This window comes from Giraffa tippelskirchi, chromosome 5, assembly GCF_054371585.1.
Source record: "Giraffa tippelskirchi isolate mGirTip1 chromosome 5, T2T-mGirTip1v1.2.pri, whole genome shotgun sequence".
Lineage (NCBI taxonomy): Eukaryota > Metazoa > Chordata > Mammalia > Artiodactyla > Giraffidae > Giraffa > Giraffa tippelskirchi.
In genome coordinates, this window is record NC_137279.1 from 76,647,107 (window position 1) to 76,658,143 (window position 11,037).

The 11,037-nt window shown below is 40.3% G+C and overlaps 1 protein-coding gene across 2 annotated transcripts; it reads right to left on the minus strand.

Moving 5' to 3' along the window:
• Window positions 1-4,737: 4,737 nt before the first annotated feature.
• On the minus strand, window positions 4,738-10,452 carry SNRPE (small nuclear ribonucleoprotein polypeptide E). Of its 2 annotated transcripts, XM_081495027.1 has the most exons (5): window positions 10,361-10,452; window positions 9,610-9,636; window positions 8,097-8,159; window positions 7,080-7,158; window positions 4,738-4,951 (listed from the first exon to the last, which is right to left on the minus strand). In XM_081495027.1, the coding sequence occupies exons 1-5, from the start codon at window positions 10,412-10,414 to the stop codon at window positions 4,896-4,898; spliced, it is 279 nt and encodes a 92-aa protein (XP_081351153.1). In that variant the 5' UTR covers window positions 10,415-10,452; the 3' UTR covers window positions 4,738-4,895. The 2 variants fall into 2 exon arrangements, with proteins under 2 accessions (XP_081351153.1, XP_081351154.1); XM_081495028.1 differs by lacking the exon at window positions 9,610-9,636 and having other exon boundaries at window positions 10,379-10,452.
• Between the last annotated feature and the right edge of the window lie 585 nt (window positions 10,453-11,037).

The following is an 11,037-nucleotide window of genomic DNA, read 5'->3' on the forward strand; positions in this document are numbered from 1 at the left end:
ACTGCTTTCCCAGCTCCCCAAAGACAAGGACTAAATTTAAAATTTTTCACTATGTCTAACACGTAACATCTTAATAAAAGCTGACATTGGTAAAATATAATCCATTATCTTCCCAAACTCACCTTACCAAGTATATGATCTAAAGAATAAAGCTTTTCTTGGGAAAATCCTCCCTTTCCCACTCTACTCCTACCATCTCTGGTTTAGTAACACAGTTCATCAAAAGGAGGCACTTATTTGTTATTAATAATTCTCCCTCGCTCCTCTCTGCAATTTCTCAGCCAAGGAAAACATCTCAAACTCAGATGGCCCTGGGAATGAGGGTACTCTGTTAATACTCCAGACACTGTAATTTCTCCAGACATGATGATCCAAGATCATTTTTTCTCAGAAATTATTTTAACTAAGGAAGTTTACTGTTTTACTGAATAAAATCAGTCACATCACTTCGTTTGTATTCCCTCATATAGGTCCAAGTTTGCCAACCTTCTCAACTATGGCATTTGACAAATCTTCAGTAAAACAACTAATCCCCTCCAAGTTTAAGAGGTACTGAAGACAAGTAACCCTGTTCTGATACTGTTCTCAGTTATAATGCTTTAGCTGTAAGCAACAGGAAACCCAATCAGGAATTTTATTCTCTCACATAAGAAGTTAGGTGGCAGCGAAGTTTCAGAGTTGATTAATTCAGTGGTGCACATTCATCAAAGATCAAATTCTTCCATCTTTCTCTTCTGGCATCCTTAGGATGTTGGCAATTATTATCTCATAGTATCCTCACAATAAGCCTGTGTGTTTCATTAATGCTGCTGCCTGATGGTTGCCTGGTATGAGGAAAACAATTTTCTCACAAGTACTTTGGAAGGCAACTTAAAAGTACCTACGGAGTTTTTTCTAAATGTGCATATCCTGTAATCTAGCAATTCCACTTCTAAGAATTCATCTCAGGAAATGTTAAGTGGGCAAAAACAGGCATAAAAATGTCAATTACAATTTTTTAACAGCAAAACATAAGAAACAGCTTAAAATATGTATCAACAGGGTGTGACTACTTACATTGAGAAACTTGATACCTATGACACTAAAAAGGCAACAGGGAATTCCTGGTGGTCCATTGGTTAGGACTTTGTACTTTCACTGCCAAGGGCCTGTGTTCAATACCTGGTTGGAGAACTAAGATTCCACAAGCTGTGTGGCAAGCCCCTAAACCCCTCCCCAAAAGGCAACAAAAGCAAAAACAGATAAATTGGACTGCATCCAAATTTGGAACTGTGTATTAAAAGACAATCAACAGAGTGAAAAGGCAGCAAATATTTGCAAATCATTTAAGAATATGTAAAGAACTAGTACAAATTAACAACAAAAAAATTACCTATTTAGAAATAGGACGAGCACTTTATTTAAGACACTTCTCCAAAGAAGACACACAAGTGACCAATAACACATTAAAGATGCCCAACGTCACTGTTACAGAAATGAAAACCAAAGCCACCATCGCACCACCATTAGCATGACTGCTCTCAAAAGCAAGTGTTGCCTCTCCAAGAATCCACGAGGTTGCAGAAGTGGAGTAGAAGCAGCAGACCTTTTGCAATTTGCCCTACAAGGAGCTGGTACAGCTGTGCAGGGCCCAGCAACTGCTGAGCCAAGCCTGGCGAGGAAGCAGCACTCCCTGCTACAGCACCTACGTAAGGCCAGGGAGGAGGCGCCACCCAAGGAGAAGCCTGAGGTGGCAGAGACACATCTGCAGGACACGATCATCCTGCCTAAGACGGTCAGCAGGGTGGGCATCTACAAGGGCAAGACCTTCAAACAATCACCTACACAACCAGGTCAGCATCAGGACCACTCCTCTGGCTTCATCCCCTTCAAGTAGCCTGCCTGGCCAATAAAGTCACGGACTTCTTTATTAAAAAAGTTGTTTTACCAAGGAAGTGAAGAAATTGAATCCTTTGTGCACTAATTATGAGAAAGTAAAATGGTGAAGATGCTGTGGAAAATAGTATGATGGTTCCTCAAAAAAATTTGTGAGCGTATGCTCAAAAGAACTGAAAGTGGAATCTCAAAGATGCACAGCAGCGTAATTTACAAAAGTAAAAAAGTGGAAGCAACCCAAGTATCTACTGACAGTTAAACGTATAAGCAAAATATGGTATACATACATGCAATACTATTCATCCTTAGAAAGGAAGGAAATCCTGACACATTCTACACATTCTATTTATATGAGGTACCTAATCAAATTCAGAAACAGAAAGAGATGGTCACCAGGGACTCAGGGGAGGGAGGGCTGATTTCTTGTTTAATGGGTCTAGTTTGATTTTTGTAAGACAAAAAAGTTCCAAAGATTGGCTGTGTAACAATGTGAATATACTTAACATTACTGAACCGTACACTTTAAAATGGTTAAGATAGCAAATATTATGTGTGTATATTTTACCAAAATTAAAATTTTTAATTAAAAGAAATTTTAAAGTAAAAATACCAAAATGAGAAACCAAGCTATACATATTAAAAAAGAGCTCAGAAGGCATCCAACTCCTAACTGTGGTTTTTTATGCAGAACATTGACGGGGAAAGGAGTGATTTGTTTTCTGCTCTGTATCTTTCTGTGTAGTTTGAAGTTTTAAAAATTTCACTGGATATGTTTTTTTCCTATGTAGTTATGATTAGTTCTAATAGGAATAATAAATTAGGGAATAATTAATAATAATTAATAAGGAAAAAGATCTTGGGTCAACCAATTAACAGGAGATGGTGCTATTAGGCTTTCCCCCAGGAAATGCCTGTTGTATTTCCTGGCCAGTAATGCCTTAGTCCAAATTAGAGACCCACTCTCTAATCCTGAAACTGACAAGTGTAACTCAACAACAGCTGGTGCCTGCATACACAGAATTCCAGTGTTTTCCAACTATTCTGACCCTTCTTTCCCCCTGCTTACTACTAACAGAACACCAGGCCCAAATCAGCACTTACTGTCTCAGAGGCTATACTCCTCCCATCCTTCACTTCAACAATATTATGAGAGTTATTGAGTGGTTAGCAAGACCCCTTCAGAAACCAACCATTCCAGAAAAATAACTGCTCAAATACCAAGAGCTGCCAACAAGAGAAGATTCCCAGCAGCACATACTAATAACCTTAATGAAGCAGAGAGCAATGCCTCCTATAATACAAATTCTGGTTGGAAGAAAAGATCTACAGATTGTGGGAAGTGCAACTTAAAAAGCAAACACCACAGGTTCCAGTACAGCAGGAAAGCAAGCAGAGAATTCTAAATACAGAGCTCAATTTTAAGAGTTCACTGTACCTTTCTCACTATCATCATTTGCTCTGTCAAAAATAGACACTTCATGTCTTGATCCATTCAGAATAAGCCACAGCAGGAATAGCTTTGCTTACACAGGGTGGGCAGGTCAGAAAGGCAGCATGGGGAAAAGAAAAAGCAGCCAGCAGGTTTTCTTAGGGATTATATTGCTCCAGCTTTTATCCTTCTTCTCAGCTATTTCAGTGCCAAGAAAGCTGCAGGGAGGTCTTTGCTCTGCTCTCGAAAAGCTTTTCACCAGAAAGGTTGAAGCAGTCTCAGGGCTGCAACTCCCTCTGCTCCTTGATGTTTTCTTTGCATGCTATAGCAGGTTCAATTGAATTTCCAACTTAAGATATGTTAAGAGCTAAACCAGCCCTTTATTTAGAAAATATGACCAAAAAGGCACAACTTTAAATAGAGTGGGACAGCTAAAATGCCAAGTTCTAAGTTGGACTGATTTCTACACTCACCTACAAATATTCTCTACCTCACAAAGTGATTCTTTTGCTCGGTTTAAAGAAAAGTTCTATATCATCCTCATAGGCACTTGGAAAAATAAGAACTGGACTTTTTGGTTCTTCCGCAGCTATCCTTAGTAACACTGCCCATTATCAGAATTTAAGGTAGGTCTTATTCATCTTTCAAGATTCAACTTAAATAATACTTACTACCTGGTATTGAGGCTATGTTTATCAGTCTGTTTCACTGTATGTATTCAACTAATAGCAGATGCTCAATAATCATTTAATAGAAGAATTCTAATCAGAACAACCCTGATATATTGGGAGAAGCGAGAAATAACGACATAATTTAATTAGGAAATAAGCAATTACTGGGGGAGGAACCAAAATCCTTGGAGATAAGAGTATAAGAGGGGTTTCTTCAACTAACATTCTATTATTCTGCCTAACAGTAGTTAACCAGTGTTTCCTGTGGGTCTTTTTCAGATTACCAAGCTCACAAAGTCTCCCTCTGGTTAACTCTTAACAGAGCCCCTTTTTAATTAAAACCTTCATTCTTTGTCTATATCCAAATATTTCTCACATTCTGATCTTAGTGATAAAAGAATACACAAAGACCTCACACAGTATCTATAACAGTGTTAAGCAGATACTGAGCCCTTATGTCCCCAACATAATGTGGCTAGAAGCCCTGGTGTCCTAGCTTCCAGTTAGAACTGATGATGAAAACATATATTAGCACCATTATCTTTACTTTTGTGAACACTCCCCTGCTGCACCACCCAGTATCAGAAGTCACATCAGGTAGAATTCCTATACTTTGCCTTAAGGATCTACAAATCCCAGTTCTGTGAAAAACAAATGCTCAGGGCAAGTGCCATCCCTCAGAAAACTTTAAAATAAACACTAACAGCTAACGGTGACATTGTGTAAAAACTCTATAACTGAATAGAAAAAATAAGGTAAATATTTTGATAAAAACAGTCCCACAGCATTTATTGTCATCTGGTAATAACATAAGGGTGAGCAGAACAATATGAATACATGTTTTAGAACTACATCTCTAACAAAGGACACCTGAAAAACCAACGGTATTGGCAAACAATTTCTCACTTCCTTTATCAATTCTAGTTGGAGACACTTTGGAGCAGAGTAATGTTATCTCCTTTTAGCATGATCCGACCTGCAACACAAAATTTAAAAGAAAAGAAGAAGCCATTAATAGTTACTCAGAAAACTGTGTACCTTTTAGCTTCAGAATTTCATATCGTTCTTGAGTGATTCTAAAAATGCTTTCTCGTCTGTGAAATTATGTGACATTTTCCAATGTTAAAAGGCGGTGCATATCAGACCATATGCACTTTTCCAACAATAACCTAATGAAGGCAGAGAAATGTTATTTTATGAAAAGTACAGTTTCTGTAGACTAAGTCAACTATCCCAACATTTCCTAAAGCTGATTTTGCAGAAGCTGAGAAATGAGTTTTTTAGGAAATGCAGCATATTATAACCTCATTCTTAAGAGTTCTTAATAAAGATTTCATCCTGTGCTATACAAACTTGTTTAAGTTTTACCTAACACTGTCTAAATCTGTTTGAGCAAAGGACATTCTTCCTGAGAAATATTTATAAATATCTTCAGGAACACTGGTGTTCAATAGAACAGTTTGAGAAATGTTAATCAACACCACCAGCAATTCCACAACAAGTAATATTAACATGTTTTACAGAGTTGATATTACCATGAGCAATCAATACTTTGCAAATAATTTATAAATAATGTCAGTAAGGTGAGCTTGCACTTCCTGACAAGACATGTTTATATTTGAAAAATCCAGGCTTTCAAAAAGCCTAGGCAGGAAGAAGCTAAGCAAAACATTATACCACTCTCAGAATCTACTTTCCACATAGCCAGGAAAAGGCTCAAGAGAATCCTCAGGGACTGGAAAAAAGAGGCACTTGAAACCTATCACTTTTAAAAAAATACTAGTGAGCTGTCAATTGGGGCATTAAACAGTTAAAGACAAAATGCCTAAATAAACCTCAACTTAATGGAATTTTAAAAGAAATTATTTAAACCTTGAGGAAGCCATAAATCCTAAAGAACATGGGTTAAGAAATTGCCTTCACTATTCAAATATTCTAAAATTTCTACTATGTGACATGCACTAAATATATTACGGAGCAAAAGAGAGAGGACTCATGCAGTAGTGGAGCATGTGGTCCAGTGGCAGACATTAAAAATCCCAATAATGAATGTTTTACTACAAATTCAGCACAGCATACCCTCCCTCCGTTCCCACCCCAAGCAAAACAAAACCTAACCCTAGCAGGTTGATCTGAGTCCCAAAGACACAGGGGATAGCATACACAAAGATTTATGATGAGACAAATGTGCAGATTCCAAGAATTGAAAGAAGTGTGGATGATCCTCAGAAAATGAAGTACAGAGTAATACAAAATGAGCAGAGGGAGGTAAAGCCAGATCATGAAGGACTTTGAAGGATATATTAAAGATTTTCTTATCCTATGAGCAACAGGAAACCACCAAAGGATTTCAAGCAAAGTGATAACAAATTCAGGCAAGTGTTTTACAAAGATGACTGGAGTCTGCAGAGCAAATTGGAGGGGGCTGACGTAGTTGCAGAGAAATTTATTAGTAAACTGAATAGAACTGGTCCCATTTACTATGGCAGGAAATACTAAAATAGCTCTAAATAGCGTGTCAGGCATTGGAATTGAGTTTGATTCTGATACGCTAATTTTGAGGAGCCTTTGAGACATCCAAGTAGAAATACTGAAGAGGTTCAGAGAGGTCTAGGGCTACAAATGTACATTTGGAAGTCAACATATAAATATAACTGTAAGTGCAGTCTTGAGTATCTAGGAAAATAATATTGAGAGAAAGGAGGACTGAGAACCAACACTTAAGCAACTCAACCATTTAATGGCTGGGTCCTAAAGAATGAATATATAGAAGTCTCAAAAAGGAACAACTAGTAATGAAAAGCGAAAAGCTGGCTATAGTATCACAGAGCCAAATGCCGTTTAGAGCTCAATAAAATGAGGACCATTAGATTTGACACCATTAGTCTTTGGTAACCTTGGTGAGAGCTCTCTACTGGAGAGACAGAAGCAGAAATGGAGTGGGATAAACAATAAGTGGCAAAAGATGATTTTAACAATATACTACTCTTCCAAATAATTTCTCAAATATAAACTAAATTTAAACATGAAATGAGTTGCAATTCATTCAATTCTGCAAGTGAATAAAAATTTCTGTAATTCTTTAAGGCCATCTATATTCTTACCCAGTTGTTTTCTTGACTTTGTTTTAGAATGAATCTCTTCTGCATCATCTAATACGAGGTTCATATACTCATCAAAACCCTAGAAAAGGAAGTCAATTGACTGTCATCTTCATGTAAAACCATATCCAAACCGTTCTAAATGAATACGGCAATATATAAAAATGCCAGGTTCAGAAATTCATTTCTCCACTGATCTTCCAGCTGAAACACATCTCAAGTCTCTTCTTTTTTGGGAGGGGGGGTGCCCCACACAGCTTGCAAGATCTTAGTTTCCCAACCAGAAATTGAACCCAGGCCACAGTATTGAAAGCCTGGAATCCTAACTACTATGCCACTAGGAAACTCCCTAAGTCTCTTTTTAAATAACAACAAAAGAGGGAATGTACTTCAAATTACTTCTGGAACTTTTGGGACTTTAGACTTCATTAACTATGCCAAAAAGTCATCCCCCTCATCTTTTATAACCTACTCAGTACAGTGTGATTACATAAATAATTAAATTTTCCCATGTTCCCACAAAGACACTATCACTACCAACCACCAAGCTTGTTTTTTCAACTAACAAACAGGGGAAGGGGAGATTACTGACGGAATCTACTACACTGTCTATAAGAAATACCAGACTCTTAGTATAACACTTCCACCCATATTTTCTTTCTTTAAAACATTATTTAAGTTACTCTGCTACCCTGGACATCCTATTTAACTACCCCATCCAGTTCTATTCAGGTATCATCTGACCAAGAATTCTCATCTTTCTCCCCCTTCATTGTATTTCTTATGACCCCTCCTTTAAAGACTAATACTGTTGTTTAAATATTTTATAAAATTAATTTTCCCTCTCTTTTGTGAATTACCTAATCCCTAATAAGTAGAATGAGACAAGGATAGTGAGTCCTGAAGGACTTTCCGTGGGTTGGGTCTTTGATTTTTTTGTATATTGCTCTGTTGGCCATCTTTTAGGAAATTTTTTTCTTTGAACAAAATGCTCTGAGGTAAAATATACTGGGTACTTACAATGATACAGCCCTCTATCCGCATATTCACTTGCTCATAAAGCCACACCTGAATCCGCGATCTCTGAAATAATCAGAAAAACAGAAACGTTAAGAACTAAGTAAACAAAATCCAACCACTTTGATCAAACAACAGACAAATATGGCTACAAAACTTTGACAAATAAAAGCCAAGACAAGTTACTTACCAAGAAACATTCACTTGATAAATGTTACATTGGAACTAATAATATTCCCGTGTTTTTGAGACTCAGTCATATTTCTGTTGCTTCTAGTCTCTATATATTTAGAGTGAAAATTTGTGACAAGATAGCAAAAAGGGCTTCTTTCTTATCTACCAGAGCAAACTCCAGCTGCAAGACAGTCTTCTCTAGCTTCTCAGTTTTCCACGTCTCACACCTAATAACCAGGAGTGAGTTAAGTCATGTCCAACTCTTTGCAATCCCATGGGCTGTAGCCTGCCTCCTCTATCCAAGGGATTCTCCAGGCAATACTGGAGTGTGTTGCCATGCCTTCCTCCAGGGGATCATCCTGACCCAGGGATCGAACCCGAGTCTCTTCTCATCTTCTGCAATGGCAGGCAGGATCTTTACTACTGTGCCACCTGGGAAGCCCTAATAACCAGGAGCGAGACTCTCAATTCCTGTGATTAAAAATTACAATGGCTTGAAATTAATGCTTTTCTGTTAAATTGTCACATACTAAAATTTGTCAGAACCACAGTAAACACATTTCTTTCAGAGATAATTTAAATACTCTGCTCTGCCAAGTCAAATTTTGAGTTGCTAAAAAATCCCTCCAAATGAAAGAAGGCTGCCACTAAATCCTCTGAACCTATCCCTCCTATCTTCCTTTTCCAGTGTCTTTTCTATCGATAAGTGTGTCCCCACCCCCACAAATTGCTAACATACCACCTTACGACCTAGTAAAAACTGACTGAAATTTTCTTCCAGTGTCTCATCCTGAGGTGCCATGGAAAGGTTCCAATGTTCTTGCCATAATCCCAAAGAAAGTACCAATACCCAAATGCCACTATCATGTCAGCCAGTAATTACTTTTAGAAATTAGTAATTTTGGTCTTGCAAAGTAATAACAACACAGTTCTTTGCATGCTTGAAGTTGCCATGGCTGTGTTAGGGGCTCAGTCATGACCAACTCTTTGAGACCCCATGGACTGTAGCTCTCCAGGCTCCTCTATCCATGGAATTCTCCAGGTAAGGATGCTGGAGTGGGTTGCCATTCCCTTCTCCAGGGGATCTTCCCCACCCAGGAATCCAAGCCGGGTCTCCTGCATTGCAGGAAGATTCTTTACCGTCTGAGCCACCAGGGAAGCCCATGGCATGGCTACATACCATTTTGTCACATTAGAGCTTTCCTGGCACTCCTTCTCCTCAAATGCCCTCCCAATCTCCAGTTTCATTTTTTGACTCTAGAACAATGATCAGACAGGATGATACAAACAGCCAAATAAATTCACCTTTAACTTAAAAATAACAAAACAGCTAACAACTTACATTTTGCAAGTATCTGAAGATGAGATTCTGCAGCAGGAGTTAAGAAAAAAAAGAAAGAAAGAAAACACGCAAAGCATAGACTCTGCTCCCTGGAACTCGTTAAATCTACCCGCATCTCATTTTTCTGAACGCGAACTCTGTGCCTAGGCAAAGAAAAGTGCTCAACGAGGTACCCACTGTTGCTGTTCAGTCGCCAAGTCCTGTCCCACTCTTGCGACCCCATGGACTGCAGCCCCCCAGGTTCCTCTGTGCATGGGACTTTCCAGGCAAGAAGTCTGGGGTGGGCTGCCATTTCCTTCTCCAGGGGATCTTCCCCACACTGGGATCAAAACCCCGTCTCCCTCATCGGCAGACGGATTCTGAGCCACCTGGGAAGTCCAAACACCCATTAGGACATCCCTAAATACTATAAAGGAATCGCTACCCACTCTTCATCATCTGGAGTTTCTTCCGCGCCGAGGCCTCCCTCCCGGTGGAAAGCGGTAACATCCACTTTCAGTCAGTATATAATTAAAGTCATCTTCCCCGCTCACCCCCACCACTGCCGCATTCCCAAGCGCACGGTCTGCCCGAGCCCACCTCCCGCCCATAACTGGTTCTTCAACTCCCCGCGCTTTCTCCTAGCCTCGGCCGCCCCAGGGGCTCATGGGATGAGCGGCCGTACCCCGCTCCCTCGGGCCTACCCCGTCTCCTCCTTCGACCCTCATTTCCTGGCCCAAAGCTCCTACTGATCACGCATCGAGCAGGATACGATGGGCTGCACCATCACCTTCTGCACCTTCTGGCCTTGGCCCCGGTACGCCATGTTGGAAGCTCACAAGCGCCACACGGCTCCACACACTCGCTCAGAAAGCAACTTCCGGAACAACGAGCCGGAAGCGGAAGTGCGCTGTGCTCAGGCGGCGACGTGGGCGGTTCCTGGGAAATACCTCTCTAGCCGCAGGAGTCGGTTATTTCGGTGCTCCAGAGCGTCCCGGAGAGGCCGCACGGCGGCGACTCCTTTTCGGAAGGCGGGTTGGTCCTGCAGCGCCACCTGGAGGGAGGCTGGAGGAGGGAGCGCAGCTTCGGTTGTGAGTCAGTTTTACGAGCCGGATCGTTCCCCTGCGTACCTCTTCTGAAATGGTATGGTTCAGTGGTTTGAGTCGGACACGACTGAAGAGACTTAGCAGCAGCAGCAGCAGCAGTAGTTTTTCTAAGGCCTTCTTCCCTGGGATTTAGGCTTGACAGCCGCGTCGTGGTGGACAGGGTAGGGCCGCAAGAAGCCCAAACTCAGGGCTCCCGCAGCTGACGCTTTGGGCCACAGACGATACGATTTCGAAAGCCGGGTGCTGTGGTTACTCCAGTAACTGATTCAACTCTGATCAGCTTTTTGGAGAGCTATTTGTTAGGTGGCAGCGGAGGATCAATGTTGAATGAAAACCCTAAAAC

Bases quoted from the DNA above. Each gene is read 5' to 3' on its own strand.
- SNRPE (XM_081495027.1), bottom strand. From the start codon at position 10,414: ATGGCGTACCGGGGCCAAGGCCAGAAGGTGCAGAAGGTGATGGTGCAG. The intron at 9,637-10,360 runs GTATCCTGCTCG...CTCCTGCTGCAG, and splicing joins AGGTGATGGTGCAGCCCATC to AATCTCATCTTCAGATACTT. The intron at 4,952-7,079 runs GTAAGAATATAG...TTTGTGTTGCAG, and splicing joins AAAGTCAAGAAAACAACTGG to GTCGGATCATGCTAAAAGGA.